The following is a 24,369-nucleotide window of genomic DNA, read 5'->3' on the forward strand; positions in this document are numbered from 1 at the left end:
TAACTGAGAATCACCATGCCTCAGGCAAGGGGCAATGTTGAAATGGCACGATGTCGTGGTGACTTCAGCTGGTATAAGAATTAAATCCACACAGCTGGCAACAATCTGCATCACAAATCAGGCATCTAGCCAACTGAGCGAACCATCACCCTTCAATTACTGATACAAAGAAGTATCTAGTATGTAGTACAATTGCAATGATCTAAGGTAGACAATGGGTTGGAATTTTCATTCTGGTCAGGGTCAATAGTATCTGCTGCACGTGAATGGATAGCCATCCCAGTCCGTACCAGAAACAGACATGTGCCAAATGGATAGAGATGGAACATGCTGGCAAAATTGCAAACTAACTAATGTGTCTACTTCTGTTTAAAAATTCAGCTCCGCAATCTTTGGGTTTGGGAAAGCAAGGTTTGATGAGCAATTACATACATAGCATTTACAACACAAAATCATTCTAATTTGTCTAACAGGTCCAACCTTTTTTCATTCAACCCTCATCAACATATTCCATTCTCCCAAATGTGTTTTCCTAGATGACTCTTAAGTAAATCTATTTGATTCATCTCAACTATTCCTTGTGATGGTGAGTTCTACATTCTAGTTACTCTATAAGCAAAGTTTTTTTTTCCTGAACTACCCTTCTGGATTTATTAGTGACTGTCTTATATTTATAGTCCCTGGTTGTGGTCTTGTCTGGAACTGGAAACATCTCATCCAACAATTGTTTTGTCACCTTAAAAGCCTTAAGCACATCATGCCAAATGGTATCTTAATGAACATTGCTCTCAGTAGTTAATGACAGTTATTAATTAATGATGAAGTACTTTGCTCAAGGTGCTATGTTGATTAGCAATCAGTAACTGGATTGGCTTTTTTCCCAGTTGCTTCAGACAGGGGTAGACAATCTAAACATATAAAATCGATACACATAGTTGGTTTCCTTGCAATGCAGTTGTCTGAAGAGTGAAAGAATCTTTAAAACTCTATAATCAAGAACTTTATAAAAGCTTTGCTCCACTTTTGTCACTCACTTCATCAATTTTTTGTTCATCAGTGTAACCAGAGATGTTACACTGTTTTCTCCTTTTGGATATATGCTGACTATGCATTAGTTTCAGATATTCAAATTTTCCTGCATATATAATACCCACCTGTACTCTCCATCCTCCTCGACATGTTCACAATGCACAGAGTTAAAGGGGCTAATCCTAGTGTAGTCCTGAGGCGTCAAGTATAGGTATCTGAAGCCCTGACAAATAAAATGGATTATAGAAAAGAAGAATGATAACTGAATAATCCAAATGGTCTACTTAAATTTCAGTGCTTCAGGGTTAAATGTCACAAACAAAATTATAATGAAATTGCGTTCTTCATCCATTGAAGAATTGTTTTAATTGTCCAATGTAATCAAATTTTGATTATAAAATAAGATTTATTTTAAAGGAGGGGAAATAATAACTGTAATATTAAAATTATCACTCTGAAAAGCTAAAAGCTTTGATCTACTTGTGTATCTAGTCAGTGCCTTGGGCCAACCATTATTAGGAAATCCTTTTTAGTTAAACTTACATAATATTAACAGAGTTAGCTGTACTGGTTTCTGGATGCTGGACATCCCCTCTTACAAAAGGTAGGTACTTCAGGAAATTCAGAGTCGGAAAATTGTTCTGCACAACTGACGATTACTGAGGCGCATCCAATTCAAGAAACCTTCACTCAAATTTGCCTGTTTCTGTTTTATCTAATTTGTTTGCCTCTGGCAGGCAGTCACGTGACTTTGAGGGATGGGAAAGGGACACATTGTGATGCAGAGACAGTAGGAACTGCTGATGCTGGAGAATCCGATATAAAAAGGTGTAGAGCTGGATGAACACAGCAGGTCAAGCAGCATCATAGGAGCAGGAAAGCTGACGTTTCGGGCCTAGACCCTTCTTCAGAAAATGCATTTTCTGAAGAAGGGTCTAGGCCCAAGACGTCAGCTTTCTTGCTCCTATGATGCTGCTTGGCCTGCTGCGTTCATCCCACTCTACACATTGTGATTCAGTTAAGTGAACCACACAGGATGAACCAGAGATTCTTTACCTGCCTATCACTGTTAATATGTTCATAATTTTAAAAAAGGCCACAGCCAGAATTGGTTTGATCCACACAGCGTAGCACTGTACTATTAGTCATTCAATCATTCACATAGTATGGGTGTCACAGGCAACCAAATGTCATCATTGATTATCACCCCTAATTTTCTGGTCAGCTGCCAGTTTGAATACAAATGAATGGCAATGCCAGGCCATTTTAGGGGGCAGTTAAGAAGAAACCACATTTATGTGGGTCTGAAAGTCATATGTAGGCCAGGACAGCAGATTTCCTATCCTGTAGGGCATTTGCAAACTACATGGATTTTAATGACAACATAGTAGTTTCATGACCAATATCAAAACTGGCTTTTAAATTATTTTTCAAAAATGGATTTAAGTTCTCCAGCTACTAATACGGGATCAAAAATAAATTCCTCTAGGTCCCCAAATGATTTGTCCAGTAACAGTACCACAATGCTGATATACCCAACTGATCATGCACGGCAAAGAACATAAGAAACAGGAATAGGAATAAACTATCTAGCCCCTCTAGCCCACTGTCCAATTCAAGAAAATCAGAGTTGATTTTTTTTATCTCAACTCCACTTCCCTGACAGTTGCCCTTATCCTTTAATTTCCCGAGAAATCTCTGCTAATGTTAATTACCTTATGTCTCTCATTTTCATTAGGCCCTTTGATACCATCTATTTTTGCCACACAATTTGTATCTTCTTCTGTCAAGACATTTATTCAATTGTTACTGGTTTAATCGCTACTACTTCCCAATTCAACACGATAACTTCTCTTATCTCTGCCTCTACTTAACTTTAGCTACCCTCTTGCTTTCTGTAAACTTATAAAAGGCAATCTGTTTTATTTTCATGGCTTAAACATTATTTTCTCTTTCTTCAACTAAACATTACAGTTACCCTTTGCTGATTTCTATAACACTCTCAATCCTCAAGATTACAGAATCTCAACATTGTGGAAAGAAGCCGTTCAGTCCAATGGGTCTGCACCAACACTCCAAAGAACATCTCACCCAGACCTATCTCCCAGCCCTATCCCCATAATCCTGCATTTACCATGGCTAATCCAGCTAGCCTGCACATCCCTGGACACTATGAGGCAATTTAGCGTGGCTAATCCACCTAACCCACACATCTTTACACTGTGGGAGGAAACCAGAACATCCAGTAGACATGCAGAGAATGTGCTAACTCCACACAGTCAACTGCCCGAGGCTGGAATTGAACCAGGTCCCTGGTGCTGTGAGGCAGCAGTGCTAACCGCTGAGCCACCGTGCCACACTATTGTGCTTCTCCTTTTAATCAAATACCATCTGTAACTTTCCTAGGTGCCACATTCCTAAAGAGCTAGTCATGATTTGAATCCCTTCTGATCTATAACACGCTTCAAGTCATGTGTTCAATTCTGTAATCTTTCTGACTCTTATGATGATTGGCACACGGTTCAGCTAGCAATCTAGAGATTACCACCTTTGAGATTCTGTGTGTTAATTTGAACCCTAATTCCTCAGTTCCATTCATCAGCACATCGTTCAAAGCCTACCCACGTTGAGGGTCCTATTTGGACCGCAACAACTTTCCTTTCCACACCTTTTCTGTTTTCAGATTCCGGAGATAGTTTTAACACCGGACTGGCAGCACACAATCAGCTGCACAGAAAAATGTCTATCTTTCACAGTCTGCCATTAGACATCACGTTCCTTTTCACTGCTGTAAATTGAATGGTTCCTGCATCTTGGTGTTTTTGTCAGTTTGCTCAGGCACATGGCCATTCTGTTACTCATGCACACAGGTAGCAAGAACCTCTCCCAACAGTTAGCAAGGGCCTCAGTCATTTAGGGACTTACACTCGCTCAATGGGAAGAAGGTGATCAGGAATTGAGTAATTCTTGATACAGTGAGAGAAGGAAAACAGATTTACCTTGTACGGATCATCTGAATCTTCCCAGGCCACTTGAAACATATTCCTTATCTCTTCAGCAAGGCCAATCCTGGCACCACTGTTAGCTGCAATGTAGATTCTCGGAATGCCTTCCATTCTGGCTAGTTGAGATGCCCGTAAGAACAGCAAATCTTCCTCGGGGCCAAATGAACCAGTCTTATAAGTGAGATCATTACAAATAACAACAATGTCACGTCCTTCAGGATATTCTGGAGTTTTTAAGTTCATTTTCCAGGCCACCATTCCTACCTGAGGGAAAGTCCAACACAACTGTATTTAATACCTAGAGGAGCATTACCATGTCAAAGATTGAAGAAAGGTAGGAAGAGGACAACAAATGTCTGCGTAAGAATTGTATAGAACATGAAAGTGGCATGTAAGAATCAGCAATGAATCTAACAGTAAGATTTCTAAAGAGAACTAGAATTGTTCAACAACACTATCAGTGAAAGTGTGGCAAGTGGAGCTGGAAATTAGAATCAGATTCTAAGCTCTTGTTAGGAGATAAATGCATTTTGCTATTATTTTATTCCTACCAGGTAGTTACATGGTCCCATACAAATTTTCTTTAAAAGAGGAAGTTTCACATTTACATTCTCTAGTTTCATAGTTAAAAACAAGAAATTAGGACCACACACACCACACTAGATGAAGGGTCTAGGCCCGAAACGTCAGCTTTTGTGCTCCTGAGATGCTGCTTGGCCTGCTGTGTTCATCCAGCTTCACACTTTATTATCTTCGATTCTCCAGCATCTGCAGTTCCCATTATCACTGATTCAAAATCTAGCTGTTATTCTTAATAATGAGGAAGATCGTATAGTTCACCAATTCAAAGCATGATATCATGCCTTTCACAACACTTAGATCACTACTTTTATCTGAACCTTCCCTTCTCTCCTGTTTTCAATTCTAGTCACATTGTGCATTTTGGTCTTGGACCTTATTTCAGGTTGCTCAGTTTAACAGCAGTGAACTGTACATACCTCATTACCTCCAGGAATCCTGTTCATATGCACGAGTTGACCCTGAGAGTCTAGCACAAGTTCTGTGCACAGGAATGGTTCCTTAGGACAGTCTACATCAGACCCCCACAGCTTAAAGAGAACCTTGGCCAGAGAAGGTAAAGAAAAGAGAGAAACCTTTTTAGTCTAACTTTTCTAAAAGATTTATTGTTACACAGAAAAAAAATAAAGTTTCAGATCAGTTAAATAACTTTTGATTGAGATTTATTAAGTGTGTCAGTATTGCTAATCAGATACACCACATATCATGTGGTAGATTCAAACAGAAAAATGACCAAACAAAATATGTGGAATAGTACTGAGTAAAACATATCAGGAAGATCATTCATCTGTGCTGAACTAGCTGACCTGAGCTCAGGGAACACAACTGTGTTCAGTTACTTGGAAAGAGTGAATCTAGATTTTTCACTCATGATCACCATTTAGCACACGTTACTGAAAAGTGGAGACTGGCTGAGGAAACATTGCATTTATCTGTAGTAATGAACAATTTGCCAGGAGGCAGCCATTGGGAATGTATTTGGGTTCCAACCGAAGAATGGAGGCAAAGATTGAGAAGAAAGGAAGTGAATGCTGATGCAAATATAATCCAGAATATAATCCAAAATTATTTAAATAATTAATTTATCTCATTGGGATGTGACAGAAAGGTTTCCTCATAGACTTTCCAGTTTACAATACATATTGTACTGTATTAAAACAGTATAAAACAAGTATTAAAACAGGCTGTGCCAGATAAAAAGGAAAGGGTTTTGTTTCAAATCTGCTATGTATTCTGCAGTTGAGGGTATTTAAGACATATATTCTATATTTAGAAGTCCTATACCATGGAACAGAATCCATGTCTATGGAGAATGTATTATCTCATATCAAGTGGTGACTTTTTACATACAATAAAAACAGGCAAGTAACATGCAAAATGTGCACCTCATTACCCCTAACATCAACTGAATACATTCTCCTGTAACATAATTCAAACATGAATGCGTGGGAAAATGTTTTTTCAACTTGACACATCTTCCCTTTGTACCCTGTTTATTTACCCAAAGGATTCTCACTCTTGACTAGGAACTTGTGAATACTGGGTCTTGACAGATTCATGTGAGAATAGGATGGGTCAAAGCATGCTGACACCCACAAGATATCAGAAAATGCTGTTGTCCATGGAACTGCTCCTCAAAAACAATTCAACACCTTTAAATGAGGAGAGAAAATTGCTAACTGAGGCTGATAAAATAGCTTACCTGCTGAAAGATTTCAGGAAAGTCATAGACATAGGTTGTTCCCAGGCTCTGAGCCTGGAATCGCTTTGCCTGGAGTAGATCTTTGGTGACATAAGGTGTGTTCATCAACATTCCATGGAGAGGCCCCTGCTTTTCTCCATATGAAATGAACATGATCTAAAAACCATAACAGGAGACAAATTAAAATTGTTACTATTCCTCAAAGGAAAATAAATCAGTATTGGTATAGAATCCAAGGATCAAAGTATCCCAGGAAGCCAAGTGCAATTTGTGGTTATATACGAGGCTCAGTAGGATTTAATTTCTGTAAAACTAATAGAGAAAAAAAATGGCTAAAATTGATATAAAAAGTCAGCTTCAAAGTTACTATATTTCCACTATTCCTCTAAAGGAGTCCAGCACAAAAGCAATAATCCTGAGCTTTTCTATCACCAGGGATGAACTTTCCATTAAAATCTATTATGGCTCATACGCCTATCTGGATTGTATTTCTGTCCACCCAGCTCATTGCTAATGGATTCAATTCACTTCTGAGTCTGAACACTACAAATTGATTCATTTAAATTATACTAGAACTTCCAAAATATCTTGCACTGGCTCAACAAAAGATCCCACTCTGCTTCTCAAGTTCTCTGTTTCATTAGCATGAAAAAGTTCCCATCTGCCGTCCATCAAACTGTGCATTCAACAGATTATCTTCCATTAATTCCACCACCTCCAATATGATTACAACTTTTCTTCTTGTGTTCTAAAGGAACTGTTCACACCATGACTATCCCTTCAAACTCTCCTACCAGATGCTTCTTTTCCATTAACACTTCCCCATGCAGGTACTGAAGCACAAGACACCTATTCATCCCCTCCCTATCCAAAGCCACATATGTTCCTTCTGGATAAGACAACTTAGGAATAGTTGCTCAAAAATAAAAGATGCATTTGTTGCTGTGGTGCAGTCTTCTCGTTAGACGATAGACAAGGAGCAGGTTAGGTAAATGCTTAATTGAGTATCTCTGTTATGTCTGCAAATGTGAGTCTGAGATCTCTTTCATTTTGTCATTCCAATTCCCCTTCTCTTTCCCCTCTGGCATTTGCCTGTTAGAGTGTTCCAGTGATGGTGACTGCATAATCCAGGGGCAACACCTATTTTTCCATGGGAAAATTAGTAGACCTTTCACTTCAATGTTGATTTTAATTCTTCATTCCTTCCTGCCCAAGCCTTGAACTCCTTCAGCAATTCAAACATTTCCTGTTTCTCTTACAATTTGTTTCCACATCCTTTTTTCCTATTGTTTCATGCCAATAATACTTTTGCCATATAATAAGTGCCTGTTTTCCATATTTTGCTCATATGAAGATTCTCTCTTTTTCCTTTTAACTCCTGTCTATTGTGATATCCTGCCTTGTAGTGAAAAGATCCCATATTCAATACCTCCTTTATTCTTTCTACAAAGACTCCGTTTTAGTTTTGTTTTTTCACATTTAAAACAATTTCAATTTTTGGCTATTTCAAGATTGTTTCTCCACCTTTGCATATTGGGAAATGAAGCTTTAGCATTCATTTACATTTTCTAAACTCGAGCACCCTCCATAATTCAACAGGCATCTACCTGTCCAGTCCTGGCATTTGTCACTTCCTTGTAAAGGCTCATATCCAAGTAATATCCAGATTCATTGGTGAGGAGCAAACGGATTGGGATTACTTTTCCTGTGGGAGTTAGGCGAATATTGATTTTCAGCTCAGCTTGCAGGACCCTGAGTTTCCACAACCTGCTCCCATATCTCATCACCATGTCACGGACAGACTTCTCAATCTGAAAATAAACATTGAAAAATTTATAAGGTCAAATATACACAACACAAAAGATTTTATAGTGGAAGAAAAGTCAGACATCCCTTTGGTTGTACTGTTAGCACTTAGAAGGGAAGCAATAATGCGCCGTTACGATTTGTTGTTATTTTAAATAAAATCCGCTATATTCAATAAAGAAAAACAGCAAAATATAGTGCTGACAACTCTCACCTCCAAAAAAAACCAATTTATTGGCCTCAGAGAAAATTGTAACCTGAGGCGACTTATATTGTGATGTGCTTTTCTTCAGAGAAGCAAACAAATTGTGGCTCTAAATTGACCAGTTAGGTGCTCCAAGTTTTAGTGACTTCACCAGTTCAATAAGTTGCACATTACAAGTTGATGGTGACTGACAACCCGTTGTACAAGTTCAGAATTTTTATGAGACCAGAGATCATCAAAAAAGACCGATCTGTGATCTCCCCTTACTTCTGTGAGCAGTTTTAGACTAAGCGAGATGAATCTAAACACACAGTGGACAGCTGACATTCCCACTGAAAATCACGGCAAAATATAGCCAAATCAGACTTACTAAAATTAACATTGGTGTTCTGCTCTACTGACTGCTAATACTTTATGCAAATACATAGTACAGCACTATCACTGTCCCAATTTTGGATAACAAGAGAAAATAATTTCTGAGGAAAGATACAATGAATCTAAAGTAGCTACTTCTTTGACGTATTCTAGACAGTTCCTCTGCAGATCTGCAGAAGTCTCTTGTTTCATGCATAATTTCATGTAAATCATTGGAATTCACCAAAAGTAAAAAGCAAAATAATTGCTTGATAAAAACATTTTTCTTTGGCTTTAAATGACAGAAAGTGAAAACATTCTTGGACTAACAATTCAGACAACCACAATAAATCAGAACTTTTCAAACCTTGGATGGGTCCATTATCACAGTTGGTACGAAGTTGAGGAAGATGTGATTGCAATCAGTGCGGATAGTCTGTTTGTTAAAAGCCACCTCCAATTCATCCATGGACTCAAGCAGCAGACGTTCCCCCTCATTTTGTAGATATTCAAAAGAGGCTTCCTAAAAAGTGCAGAGTGCGCAAGACTGAAATCACAGCAAATCAAATTCTAGAACAGATGCTTTTAGTACTGTTGAAATTTTTGGAGGATCAGAATATCCTTATGTTTACTCCTGGTACCCTACTAAACAATGGTTCTCCAAGGCCTTGACAAATTCATAGTCCAAATTCACCTCACAGGGGTGTATCTCTGACATGATTCTTCCTTTCCTGATCAAAGTGCACCTTCGAGGGACAGCTTAAAAGGACTTGACAATTAATATAAGGAAAGTTCTCACCAAGTCGTGTCCCAAAAGACTGCCTTATATTGACTCATCTCATGAGTCAATAATGAAGGACAGATGAAAAAGTTATCAAATTCATCCCATTTTCCCACTGAAGAGTAAGGTCATGTATGCAAATTAGCAGATTAGAAATAACATGTCAGGGGAATGCTGGTAGCTTAAAATTTACTGTAAGAATTCACTTCCATTCCGATGTTGATTTTTCTTCATGGTATATAGCTCTGTTTTGCCCAATACAGAATGGAATTCAGGCTCCATTTCCTTTTCAATCCTTCTTACATAAGGTGATCATTTAGACCTTCATGCCTGCTCTTCCAATCAATCAGATCTCGGCTGATCCATTACCTCAAGCTCCAACTTCTCGCACTATCCCCATATCCTATGATTCCCTCAGTCTCCAAATATCTGTTGATTAGTCTTGAACACACTCAAAAGTGAGCATTGTCAACTTTCTGAGGTAGGGAATTTCAAAGGCCCAGTACCCTGAGTGAAGAAGGTTCTCTTTGTTTCAGCCATAAATGATTCTCAGAGTGTTCTAGACCAGCTAGCCAAGGCATCATTGTCCCAGTATTCACCCTTGTCAGACTTCTCAAAAATTTTAAATGCTTCATTGAGATAACACCTTTCATCTTCTAATGCTACAGAGGATAGGGCTAAATTATTCAATTTCTCCTCATAGGGCAACACTCGTTCCGGGCTTAGACTAAATTGGAAGTTTACCTTAGAATCCCTATGGCGTGGAAACAGGCCCTTCAGCCCAACAAGTCCAGACTGACCCATGGAGCATCCCAACCAGACCCATTCCCCTATAACCCATACAACCCTGGGCACTACTTCTTGGCCAATCCATCTAGCCTGCACATCTTTCGACTGTGGGAGGAAACTGGAGCTCCTGGAGGAAACCCACACAGACACGGGGAGATTGGGCAAATTCCACACAGATATTGGCCCGAGGCTGGAATCAAACCCGGGTCCCTGGGACTGTGAGGCTGCAGTGTTAACCACTGAAAGACCGTGCTGCCCCTATGTATTTTGTAAATGCTTAGGATATCATATAAAATGCAGCCATCATATAGAGCTGCAAAGACATTTCTTTAACTTGCTTTTTTCTTTATACCCCATTATGTCTTTTAATACAATATTGAATTAGTTCTCCAGTTATATAACCATACATTACCTTATATAATTTCCCGCTCCACACTTGTTTAATTGTCTGATCTTTTAAAAAGAAGCCTTGCGTAAACCAAAGCAGTTTTAATTCCTGGAAGTGGAGTTGGAGACTATAACGATATGTATAAGAAGAATAATAATATTCCGGAGGATACCAAGTGTTAAAGCAGTAGAAAATGCTGCCAACTGACCAAAACAATCAATAGTAAATATGACAGAATTCTATATGACAAGAATTCCAGTTTTTTGATTGCCTTTGGGTATCTGAGAGTGCATGTCCAAAACTTTCTCTCAAGGGTTGAAACAGGTGAAATAGGGCTCCATTTTCAACATGGTCTTTGGAAGCAGCATGCTAAATAGATCAAATAATCTTTTCCCTTTGTTCAAGTCTCTTATGTTACAATCACCTTCTTCATCTTACACCAAATATTGACTAGACTAGATTGAATGTTTCGTGTGAAAGATCCACCCATGCTAATTGGCAAAATTACGCTTTCACTAAACCAAACTATGTGCTGAGCTGCAATTAAAACGTTGTACACGGATGCTCTGTTACTTCTAGGTTCCTCACCTTAGTGATGAGGTCAGGGTGTCGCACTATCGCTCGGACAAAGAACCTGTAATCAGTGACCTCTGCTCCTTTTTTCACCTTGGCAGCACCTAAATACAGGTGCATCTTGTGATTACTGCAGGGAACAGCAGTGAGGTCAAAGTTTCGCATTCGGTTAAGTTCCAGCTGAAAGGCTAGTGCCGGGTCCAAATGTCGATAAATACGATCCTCTGCAAACTGGATAGAGATTGTAAAGCTCAACCACATTACAATTATAAACTAAATAGCTTCTTCATTCTTATTTCAAACTTTATACGTCTGCTAGAAAATCGTTCAACCAAGATAAATATCCTTGCGTCATATCACAGAAGTGTCTGTTCCTCAGGTCCAACAAGTTGGCTGACCAGGTGAAGTGCAAATGCGGATTTTGCAACGAGTATTACCGAAGAGATAGTTAGCTTTTCCCCTCTTAATTCCAGGGGTACTCAAGCCAGTTATAGCAATTCAAATCACAACTGAGATGAAATCCACACTGTCCACTGTATTTGTCTACTGTGCCTTCAACTGAGACAATCATTCCACACGTGTTCTAGAGAGTCTTATACTAAATAAAAACTGAAACAGCTGAGGATGATGGAAATCAGAAACAAAAACAGAAATGCTGCAAAGGGTCAGCAGGTCTGGCAGCATCTGTGGAGAGAAATTAGAATTACACTGACCGTTTCAGGTTCAGTGACCCTTCTTTAGAACTGTTCTGAGGAAGGGCCACTGGACCCGAAACTTTACATCTGGTTTCTCTCCACAGATGCTGCAAGACCTGCTGAGCGTTTCCAGCATTTCTGTTTTTGTTTCTATACAGTATTCTTCTTTTGTCAAAAAAAAGGCCCACTTACTTAGAGGTATTCGATTCAGGTTGTTTATCTACAAATATCTTTCAATTCTAAAAACAGCAAGATTTTATCATGAGCTTTGGGACTCCAATGCCAACACCAAATGAGGCTCCAGGCCTGCACTTGTTGGGACTTGCATTGGAGGACACATTTGATATAAAAACAGAAAGTGCTAGAGAAACATAGCGGGTCTGACAACTTCCATGTCGAGAGAAATAATTTAACATTTCAAATCCAGTATGACTCTTCTTCATGCACCTGCAGTATTTTGCTTTTATTGTGAGAGATATATTCCTGGAGGCAGTCTCCCTGATTGGATAAAAATCCCAGAGACAAACAATTAAAAATGGTAGGCAAGTGGTAGATGCCTTTGGCCCTATCAGATGTCTGTCAGTTCTGTAGCATGGCAGCTCATTTGGGAAAATAGGCACTACTGAGGGATCACTCCAGCCATAGCAAAATGCCATTGGTCCAGGAAAATCAATAGGTACTTTAATCATTTAAGTTGAATGTCCATCTCTAATGGACAGACAGCCACATTACACTGAGTACAGTCATTAAGAAGCTTCCCAAACTCCACTCCATGGCTGTGAAAACTCTGCATGTTATCCTTATGAAATTATGATGAGAAAAGACTTGATGCATTTGTTAAACATGTAAAGCAAATCACAGCAAAATGCATTGCGAATAAAACATGCAAGTTTTCTGACTCTAGTCACAGAACAAAAGTTTATTTAAGAAACCAATTAAAGCTTAGTATCATAGCAAGTGATTTGTGATATACAGATTACCATTTAGTTTACCATTGATCAAACAGGGGTCAGAAAGCAAAACGCTGCTGTAGCTTTACAGCCTAATCTCAAAAGGACAATTTGAATTGAGAACAAGCAGATTACCATTAATTATTCCTTTTATAAAAGATTTCAGTTCAGTAAGATATACCTGAGGATTCAACTCGAACCTATTCTGCGAAATCATTCTACGCTCATTGCTCAAAAACTGTGGGAAGAGTGGTTTGACTACTTGAGGGTGGTTCCACTTGAATTTATGCAAAATTAAGATTTAAAGTAATCTGTTTATTTTTCATCGTTTAAATTCAACTAGGTGGGGACTGAGGATAATATTTAGTAAGTATTAATACAGTAGAAGAATAAATATATTATGATTGCGCTTAACACAGCATAGATATGTTTTTCTGGGCAACCACTATGAAGGACAAGTCAAAATGTAGATTCAATACAAAGATTTTGAAATCTTCAACATTCTATTATTTGAAAATAAAATTTCATTTGAAGCCTCTTTGAGTTGATAACATAGCAACTTTCCAGAGAGAAGCAGAACGAAATGCCTTCAGTGCATATTATAAAGTGTGAAGGATCACGCTAAAACAGGTCAATAAGGTATATCTTACAGTACTGCGTAAGGTTCTGTTTTGGTGATATGACAGTAATGATTAACCTTGTTACTGTTATTTATTAGCAGTCAGCATCCCATTGCAGTGACTTAAAATGCAAGACAAGACCAGCATTGTCCTTGACTATGTGATAAGACTTAAGACCACAAGACCATGTGACCATAAGACATGGGAGCAGAAATTAGGCCATTCAGCGCATCGAGTCTGCTCTGCCATTCAATTATGGCTGATAAATTCCTCAACCCCATTCTTCCGCTTTCTCCCCATAGTTCTTGATCCCCTTGATAATCAAGATTTAATCTAGCTCAGTCTTAATTGTACTCAATGGCCTGGCCTCCACAGCCTCTGCGGCAGTGAATCCCATAGATTTACCACTCTCTGGCTGAAGAAGTTTCTCCTCATCTCTGTACTAAAAGGTCTTCCCTTTATTCTAAAGCTGTGCCTTCAGGTCCTAGACTCTCCCTCTAATGGAAGCATCTTCCCAGCATCCACTCTGCCCGGGCCATTCAGTATTCTGTAAGTTTCAATCTCCCATCATCCTTCTAAACTCCAATGAGTGTAGACTCAGAGACCTCAAACATTCCTCATATGTTAAGCTTCTCATTCCTGGGACCATTCTCGTGGACCTCCTCTGAACCTGCTCCAGGGCCAGTACATCCTTCCTGAGATACAGGGCCCGAAACTTCATGCAATACGCCAAATGTGGCCTGACCAGGGCCTTATAAAGCTTCAGTAGTACATCCATTCTTTTATATTCAAGTCCTCTCAAAATAATTGCCAACATTGCATTTGCCTTCCTGGCTACTGACTCAACCTGCAAATTTACCTTGAGAAAATCCTGGACTAGAATGCCCAAGTCTCTTTGCACTTCAGACTTCTGAACATTTTTCCCCATTTAGAAAATAGGCCATGCTTTTATTCTTCTTACCAAAATGCATGACCTCACACTTTCCCACATTGTACACTATCTGCTACTTCTTTGCCCGCTCTCCTAAACTGTTCAAATCCTTCTGCAGCCTCCCCGCTTCCTCAATACTATCTGTCCCTCCACCCATCTTTGTATCATCTGCAAACGCAGCCAGAATGCCCACAGTTCCTTCATCTAGATCATTAATGTATAAAGTGAAAAGTTGTGGTCCCAACACTGACCCTTGCAGAACACTACTTGTCACCAGTTGCCATCCTGAGAAAGACCTTTTTATCCCCACTCTCTCCTTTCTGCAAGACAGCCAATCTTCTATCCATGCTAGCACAACACCTCTAACACCATGGGCCCTTATCTTACTCAGCAGCCTCCTATGTGACACCTTGTCAAAGCCCTTCTTGAAGTCCAGGCCTTCTCAAACTAAAGACTGAGGACAATATTGGGGGAAAAGATTAAACTATGAGATTTTTAAAACATTCACAGATGCAACAATTTTTACACAGACGCAGAGCTCTCTTCGTGGGACAAAAACAGAAGATGCTGGAAAAAGCCAGGCAGGTCTGGCAGCATCTGTGAAGAAAAAAATCAGAGTTTAACGTTTCGCGTCCGGTCTGATTTTTTTCTTCACAGACGTTGCCAGACCGACTCAGCTTTTTCAGCTTCTGTTTTTGTTCCTGATTTACAGCATCTGCCATTCTTTCAGCTCTGTATGGGATCGATTTATAAACTCAGTAATAACAGGGGAGCCTGGCATGCAGACTTAGAACATTTCTCATGCTCCAAAATTGTTACAATCGTAACCCATAAATGCAATATTTGTTGGCTTATTATTTGCAGCAAAATTGCTTCATGTACCTCAGCGCTGGCCCTGAAGGTGAAGTACTTGGGGAATTCTCGCTGTAGAGGAAAAAGAGAGTGGGAAGGAAACAAAAAGGAGAGGTCAGGTTGTGAGTACTTAAAACTGAAGAAAATAATCTTTGATGCAAAATTCTTCAAAATGAATTAACCAGTTTAGAAAATAAAACTTGCCTTCTGCCCAACTAGGAAGGTGATTCGTCTGATTCCGTAGTCAAAAAGAAGTGCTTTCTACAAACACAAGGAAAAGGAGCAACTGAAGATTTTAATGGGCAGCAAAACCAAACTAGAAAGTTAATATTTTTAAAATTGCCTGCTTTAATAATTATTATTTCTGGCTAATTGGTTTAATTAGCAAGTAATAAGCTTGGTTAAGAATAAGCTTGGTTTAAGAAGTTCATGCAAAAATTAGAAGAATTTATGTATGTCATATTTCCACCTTGTAAATTTAAACAAGTAGAGAGAGAAATATCTTGGAATAATATTCCCAAACACATTGTAAAGATAAAAACATTACCTAATTAAAGGTGTAGAGATGGCAAGTAGTGCTACACCTGCCCCTATACCACCACTCAAGGCCCAAAACAAACCTTTCATATCAGTCAGGGCTTTCATCTGCACATCCACCAACTTGGTCTACAGTAACCGCTGCTCTCAATGTGGATTCCTCTACATCGTTAAGACCAAGCGTAGGGTCAGAGAGCATCTGAACTCTGGCGACCAGTAGGTGATGTTGTTTGTGACATACAATCATTTTAACTCCTCCTCCCACTCCCTGGGGTGACATTTCCATCCTGGGTCTCCTTCAATGTCACAACGACACCAGCAAACTGGAAGAGCGACACCTCATATTCTGCCTTGGGAGCCTACAGCCCAATGGCTTGAAAATGGAATCCACCAGTTTTAAAACCTCCCCAATCCCGGACACACTGCATCTCCAATCTTCCCTCTCATCCCATCCTCCTTGACCCAACACAACCAGTCCATCTTCTCTCTAACCTATCTGCCCCTCCCACCTCACTGACCAATCCCCACCATTCCCTACTGGCACACACCTATCACTATCCCACCTACCTTCCCCAGCCCCACCCCTCCTCTATCTATTTATTTCCCTGTTCCCTGCCCCCTCCCCATTTCTGAAGAAGTGTCCAACCCGAAACGTCAACTTTCCTGCTCCTCTGATGCTGCCTGGTCTGCAGCGTTCCTCCAGCTCCGCACTGTGTTGTCTCTAATTAAAAGTGTAATTGGATTTGGAAGTTATTAAGTCAGGGTGCCTGAATGTCAAGTTTCATGATCATTTTTTACTTTTTTAATGTAAAAGTGAATCTACTTTGATTACATTGTTCGTCAAAAAAGTACGATGAATAGCAACAAAGGTATAAATGTCATGAGACAGCAATCCTAACTATAATGAAAAAAAGAAAAATAATCCTTGTCATTTTGCATCCTTCACGATCATCAGCCAATTTGAAGTATGTTACAATCAATGAAGTGCTTTTTCCACCGCTGTCGCTATAATGTAAGACACACGACAGCCAATCTCCCACAAATAGTAATGTGATAATGACTTGACAACCTGTTTTGGGATTTGATTTAGGGATAAATTTTGGTCAGGCCACAGGAATAACTCTGCTATTCTTCTTCAAAATAGAGATGTTGGATAGTTTCCATCCTCCTGAGGGGGACACATGGGGTCTCAGTTTAAAATCTCATCCAAAAGATAGTATTTTTCACAGCGTCACAGGGATCTGAACACACAATGTTCTGACTTAGAGGAGAGAGTACTACCAACAAGCAACATCCGATATAGGTTAGAGGCTTTTCACAAGTAAAATCAACAAGGCTGATTATATAGATACCTGTGATTGACAGAATTTGCTGAAGATAGGCACTAGTTCATCATCCTGCTCAGAATCAACCTCTTTGAGGGCAACAGTCAAAATGTGGATAGGTTCCTCTTTCAAGCTCTGTTTAAACAAACAAGGTTTTAAGATATATTTATTTATTATTACTAATTGATTTTCAGGTCAGAGTATACTTCAGATAGGTTCTCAGGTATGTGTTCGCTGGAAATCCATATTTACTGTGGCAAATGTATGCCTCTCTCGTATCTAAATGGTAAAATACTTCACTTTCATTGGTCATTGCGATTATGGACCTTCCTGTCTCATTCTTTCTAAAAATGAAATAATTATATATATAGCACAGAATAAGGCTACTCAATCCATCCAGCTGTCTGGCACCAGTGCTTCCATCGCTTTTAGGCTTAACCCTTCAAGTACGTTAATTTACAACTTTGATTCTTCCAACTCAAATGCCGACTTATTCAAAACTCACTGCATACAACCTACCGTCCACCTCAATCATTCATTATCCTGTACTCAACCACACCTATTGTCTGTTTTCCACTTAATTTTTCCTACATACTTCTGAATTTTAAATTTTTCACAAATTTAACCAAAATGCTTTTAAAAAACATTCTGAGTTCCACTTCTACCATTATTTCTGGTAAGATATATACTATAAAAAGCTTTCTGCAAAAAGAAAAATTCCATGCTTTTTTATTTGGCTATCAATATAAATTAATGCTCAAGAATAATCAATTTATCAACTAATGAAAATACTACTATTTTATAAAAGCCTTACTAAATTTTCTTAATCCGACTGAAGAAAATTCCAGCTTTCATAGTCTCCTCTAAAGTAATGAATCCTTAGTTTCATTTTATTATATCTCTTCTGCATATTGCTCTTGATATGAACATTCTCCTTGAAGGTATCTATGACTGGGCACAATATACTAATTACACCACCTCACACTTTTCTGCATTCACATCACAATCCTAATCCAAGTCATTTTTTTTCCTCAGGATCTCAAAGTTCTTGTATTTCCTACCTCCTGAAATGTTCAAGTTTTAGATCCCTAAACATGATCCTCTGAGCTTAACACATCGTCTCTCTCTCAGTTTTCAACTTTTTTCTCCTGGATTTCTGAGTTGACTTCCATACTTTTAAATTGTTAGTTTGAAAATTTACAAACATATTGCATCTTGAGCTGACATATATTATAGACCTATAATTCCATGGTGCATGATGTAAAGATAACAATCTCTCCCTCAACATCAGCAAAATAAAGGAGCTGGTCATTGACTCCAGGAAGAATGGTGGAGGGCAGGGACCTGTCTACATCAAAGGAACTGAGGTGGAGGTGGTTGAGAGTGTCAAGTTCCTATGAGTGATGATCACCACCCATATTGACACTACCGTCAAGAAAGCACAACAACACATCTACTTCCTCAAGAGGCTAAAGAAATAAGGCATGGCTGTTAAGATAAGGGTCTAGACCCAAAACGTCAGCTTTTCTGTTCCTCTGATGCTGCTTGGCCTGCTGTGTTCATACAGCTCTACACCTCGTTATGGCTGTAAAGATTGTTGCTAATTTTATAGATGCACCATAGGAAGCATCTGCCTAGGACTGGAAGAAACTGCACAGAGTTGTGAACACAGATCAGTCCATCATGCAAGCCAACCTTCCATCTGTACCTCTTACTGCCTCGGGAAGGCAGCCAACATCAAAGGCCCCTTCTGCCCCAGTTATAATCTCTTCCAACCTCAAGATACAAAAGCTCATAGACACGTACGAAGAGATTCAAGAACAACTTCTTTCCCACTGTTAGTTAACTTTTGAAAGGGCCTCTGAAATTTTAAATTTAATACTGATATCACTCTTTGTGCACCTTCTCTGCAGCCCTGATATTGTATTTTTCGCTCTGTTCTATTACCTTGATGAACTTTGTGCGGCATGATCTGCTTGTACTGCACCCAAAACAAATCTTTTCATTGTATCTAGGTTAATGTGACAATACAAAATTCAAATTACACCATATCAAATAAAGCTAGGGCATCATAACTCACCTTAATATCTGTTTGGTCAAAGAAGGTGGATCTTGTTTCAGAAAACAGTGGACTGTCCAGAAATGGGTCAGCAAAGCAGGCAATCATTTCTTCAAAGTTTCTTCAAAAGTACAAATATTCAACTCATTGCCAGGTTAATAATCGAAAACAGTAAATAATTTATATTGCCAGTTTCAGCCTATAGTTGAGACATACACTGAATCTAGCTTGTTTTCACTAGTATTATTTATTGATTGTAGGAGTTATTTTTGTACTACATGGAATGGAAACAGTGAACGAAATCCACTACTGTCTTTCAGTTATATTTGATTACTTTTTAAATGCATTCAGGAAATGTTTTAAATGCTACTGGCCGACAGAGAAATGCAAATTTGGTTTTCCAATAGCTTAGCAGGAAATTTGCTATTTTGTATTAAGTAAAAATATATAGCCATTTACAATAAAGGCTTTCTTTGCATTCTTCTTCTGAAACTATAGGTTAATGACGATGTTTAATTCAAAGATTCCTCTACACCTCTGGCTAGTAATAGCAGGCAAGTTGACCATTTAGTTTCAAGAAGAATTGTGTGGGAGGGAAAGTGGATTGAAAGGAACCTGAAGTTGCAAATGGGAAGGGTACTTAATAGAATGTGAAGGCAGGTGCAAAGGTGGCACGTGTCAAGGATAGTTGAATGAAGGGAGCCAGTGTGGATAAGGCTGATGAATGAGCAAGATACAACATGAGGATAGTTCTCAAGTGCTGGAGCTTTGGGTGATATGGAGAGAGGAGCTCAGTAAAAAGGTATTTAAGACATCAGATCTAGAGATAAAGAAATAATTCTAGTTTCTGCAGCAATGAACAGAAGGTAGATTCAGATAATCTTGTGAAGCTGCAACCCACAAGTCTTAGTGATAGTCAGCATGGTCAAATTTGAAACTCACCTCAACCTTGGAAATGCAAGCATCATGCAAATTTATATATAATCTGGTTTGGTCTCTGTGACTAGGTGAAAGTAAGACCTCAGAGATTGCGTCAGAATAGTACCATTGAGCCCCTTGATGTTCAGGGATTGAATATTCCATCACAAAGATGTGAGGCAAGCAACATGTTACACATAGATAACTCCAAACTTAAAGATAAAGGTAGAGACTTAAAGTTTTGTGCCATTAACAAACCTGTGAACCACAGATAGTACCACAAAGGATGGCCATGAACATGACGAAGGAAGTAGATCACGGCATGAGACTACAGCGAATACAGATAAGTAGGAAGGGAGTCGAGTGCTGCAGAAGTATTAACTGGGCGAAAACGAGAAAGATTCTGTGAGATAGTGTTTATGATTATTTGGAAAAGCACAGTTTGATTAGAAACAGTCAGCATAGCTTTGAGGGGGGCAGGTCATGTCTCACAAGCTTTAATGCATTCTTTGAGGATGTGACAAAACACATTGATGAAGGTAGAGCAGTGGATGTGGTGTATATGGATTTTAGCAAGGCATTTGATCATTCGGAAACTAAGGAGGCAGGGATTCAGGGAAATTTGGCCGTCTGGATACAGAATTGGCTGTCCAATAGAAGACAGAGGGCGGTAGTAGATGGAAAGTATTCAGCCTGGAGCACAGTGACCAGTGGTGTTCCCCAGGGATCTGTTCTGGGATCTCTGCTCTTTGAGATCTTTATAAATGACTTGGATGAGGAAGCGGAAGGGTGGATTAGTAAGTTTGCCGATGACACGAAGGTTGGTAGTGTTGAGTGGAGGGCTGTTGTAGGTTGCAACGGGACATTGACAGGATGTAGAGCTGGGCAAATGAAATTCAACCTGGAAAAGTGCGAAGTGATTCACTTTGGAAGGTCGAATTTGAATGAAGAATACACAGTTAATGACAGGATTTTTGGCAGTGTGGAGGAACAGAGGGATCTTGCTGTAGCTCTACAAAACCCTGGTTAGATCACACTTGGAACAGTGTGTTCAGTTCTGGTCGTCTCATTATGGAAAGGATGTAGAAGCTTTAGAGAGGAGATTTACCAGGATGCTCCTGGACTGGAAAGCAGGTCTTACAAAGAAAGGTTGAGGGAGCTAGTGCTTTTCTCTTTCGAGCGAACAAGGATGAGAAGTGACTTGATAGAGGTGTACAAGATGAGAGGCATAGATAGAGTGGGTAGCCAGAGACTGTTTCCCAGGGTGGAAATGACTATTACAAGGGGGCACAATTTTAAGGTGATTGGAGGAAGGTATAGGGGAGATGTCAGAGATAGGTTCTTTACACAGAGAGCGGTGGGTGTGTGGAATGTGCTGCCAATGGTGTGAGTGGAGTCAGATACATTAGGGACATTTAAGCTACTCTTGGATGGGCACGTGTATGATAGTAAAATGTAGGGTTATGCATGGTTGTTTGATCTTAAGAGTAGGATAATAGGTCGGCATTTATTTATGGGCACCCCCATTATTGAATCTTCCCTACTATCAACATCTTGGTTGTTACCATTGATCAGAAGGTGAAACAGGCCAGCTGTATAAATTCTACAGCTACAAGTCAGGCTACATGCTATAACGTCTATGAAGAATAAGTCACCTCCAGACTCTCAAAACCTGTTTACTATCTAAGAGTCATGAGTAAGGAGTGTGGTAGAATACCAATGGCTGAAGGAGCTTACTCTAAGAGCACTCATGTAGTTTGACACCATCCATGACAAAGAAGTCCTCTTGATTGACACCCCATCTAAAGGCTTCAACGTTCTCCCTTCAACACTAACATACAGTGGCAAGTGAGCGTACAAGTTAAAAGATGCATTTCAGAAACACAGCAGTGTTCTTCTACAGCAACTTCCAACCCTGTTACCAACTGGAATGACAAGGACAGCATCACCACCTACAATTTACCCTCCAAATCACTCACCATCCTGACTTGGGAGCAATATCAAAGTACTATCAACGTTGTTACAGAGGTAGTAGGAATGGCCGATGCGGGAGAACCTGAGATAACACAGTGTGAAGATGGATGAACACGGCAGGCCAAGCAGCATCAGAGGGGCAGGAAAGTTTGACGTTTCGGGTCGGGACCCTTCTTCAGAAATGGGAGAGGGAAAGAGGATTCTGAAATAAATAGAGACACGGGGGAGGTGGATAGAAGATGGATAAAGGAGAAGATAGGGTGAGAGGAGACAGACAGGTCAAAGAGCCGGGGTTAGAGCTAGTGAAGGGGAATGTAGGTGGGGAGTTAGGGAGGGAATAGGTCAGTCCAGGGAGGAGGGGTCGGGATGATGTTAGGGGTAGGAGATGGGGGTGGGGCTTGAGGTGGGAGGAATGGTTAGGGAAGCGTGTACTAGCTGGGCTGGTTTTGGCATGTGGTTGGAGGAGGGGAGATTTTGAAGCTTGTGAAGTCCATGTTGATACCCTTGGGCTGCAGGGGTAATAAGGCTGCTGTGGATTTCACAAGTTTCAAAATCTCCCCTCTCCGATCATATGCCAAAACCGTCCCAGCTAGTCCCCGCCTCCCTAACCTTTCCTCGCACCTCAAGCCCGCTTGACCTGTCCGTTCTCCCTGGACTGATCTATCCCCTCCCTAACTCTCCACCTACATTCCCCTTCACTGGCTCCAACCCTGCCTCTTTGACCTGTCTGTCTCCTCTCACCCCATCTTCTCCTTTTTCCATCTTCTATCTGCCTCCCCTGTCTCCCTATTTATTTCAGAATCCTCTTCTCCTCCCACTTTTCTGATGAAGGGTCTAGGCCTTTCCTAGAGCTTTTGTGCTCCTAAGATGCTGCTTGGCCTGCTGTGTTCATCCAACTCCACACTTTGTTGTCTACTATCAACGTCACTGGGTCATAATTCCCTTCCCAACAGTGCTGAAGGAGTATTAAAACCATATGGGCTACAGTGGTTTAGGAAGGCTTGCTTATCATTACCTTCTCAAAGGCAATTACCTGGGGGCAACAAATTCTGGCCTTACCAGCAATGGCCATATACTGCAAAAGAATATTATTAAAAATCAAAAACATACATGGATAATTCTTGTGCACTCTTAATTGAGATAATACTCACTTAACTAAATCTTCAAATGCTTCAAATGCAGCCATGAGTCCCATTCGCTGACATACAGAAGATGGCATGCTAGTTAGGAAGAGGTCATTGCTTTGTCGATTCAGGTCATAGTGGACTATGCTAGTTGGAACACACATCCTACAGATTTAACAAAAGAACTAAATCAGATCGACAAAACTGTTTGCAAACAGAGAAACTTTAACCCTTGTTTATGCTAGCTTCAGTGTGCTGCATTAGAACCAGGTTAATGCAGAACCACTTGCAAAAGGTCTTAATTCCAGACAAACAAACGTATTTCACTGTTGACACTTTGAGCGGAAACAGCAACCCAGTGAGAAAAACATGAGCACAGAATGCTCTGAAAAGGAAAGATACTTTCTATGTTCCCGGTAATGGAACACAACGTTGCAAAAAATAAAGCATAATGTCTTGGACTCCGAACCTAACGTATGGTTATAGTACCTGTGTTTCCTTTTTAAGCCTCAACCACAAAATACTAAAAGCACATTACTTGGAGAATTTTAATTTATTTCATTTTAGAAACTTCATATCCTTTAGTACATATTATTTTCCGCTCTTCAATTCTGTGGTGGAAATATAGCAAACAAAATGAAGAATCATGAAGTATCACAGTTTCATAAACCAGTGGGTATTTTGCTTGCTTATTGAGGGGGTTTTAAAAATTTATCAAGAGAAACAATTTGCATTTACATCACAAATGGCATACAAAATTTCACAGAAGAGTTATGAGAAAAAGCAGCAGCCCACAGAAGGGCTATTTGGCCAAACATGGATGAAAAAGAAATTTGTTTACAGGAACATCTGAAAGGAGGCAAAAGAGGAGGAAAGGTTTAGAGAAGAGAATCCCAACCTTACACCACCAGACCAATTCTCTCTCTTTCATTGTTGGTAAAATCAAACCTTAACTACACAGCAGTTTCCAACTTTAATTTTGCCCAGATGCAGAATTTCTCATCTCCTACAGACTTCTAAAGATGAAAGCTTCTTTCACCTAACCACTGATGCTGGAATTACTTTTCTCTTTTCAACGCTGGTGATGCTGCAAGTTCTCAGAAACAATGAAATAATTAATACTGATGAATCATGAAATATTACCCTGCTGCAAAACGATTTCAAAACTAGTTT

General features: G+C 39.6%; 1 protein-coding gene across 4 annotated transcripts in view; it reads right to left on the reverse strand.

The window, feature by feature from the left end:
• The window catches only part of acacb (acetyl-CoA carboxylase beta), a 117,397-nt gene that overhangs the window by 22,338 nt on the left and 70,690 nt on the right, over positions 1-24,369 (reverse strand). For 3 of the 4 annotated variants that reach the window (XM_048555998.2, XM_048555999.2, XM_048556000.2), the window contains 12 exons: positions 23,224-23,361; positions 19,202-19,301; positions 17,149-17,256; positions 15,464-15,520; positions 15,290-15,331; positions 11,227-11,442; positions 9,048-9,203; positions 7,923-8,126; positions 6,316-6,471; positions 5,033-5,155; positions 4,029-4,298; positions 1,155-1,252 (listed from right to left, as the gene is read on the reverse strand). In XM_048555998.2, the coding sequence (XP_048411955.1) occupies positions 1,155-1,252; positions 4,029-4,298; positions 5,033-5,155; positions 6,316-6,471; positions 7,923-8,126; positions 9,048-9,203; positions 11,227-11,442; positions 15,290-15,331; positions 15,464-15,520; positions 17,149-17,256; positions 19,202-19,301; positions 23,224-23,361 (1,668 nt within the window). The remainder of the gene's footprint in view (positions 1-1,154; positions 1,253-4,028; positions 4,299-5,032; positions 5,156-6,315; positions 6,472-7,922; positions 8,127-9,047; positions 9,204-11,226; positions 11,443-15,289; positions 15,332-15,463; positions 15,521-17,148; positions 17,257-19,201; positions 19,302-23,223; positions 23,362-24,369) is intronic. The other variant, XM_059654956.1, reaches the window with a different exon arrangement.

Source organism: Stegostoma tigrinum, chromosome 26 (genome assembly GCF_030684315.1).
Source record: "Stegostoma tigrinum isolate sSteTig4 chromosome 26, sSteTig4.hap1, whole genome shotgun sequence".
NCBI lineage: Eukaryota > Metazoa > Chordata > Chondrichthyes > Orectolobiformes > Stegostomatidae > Stegostoma > Stegostoma tigrinum.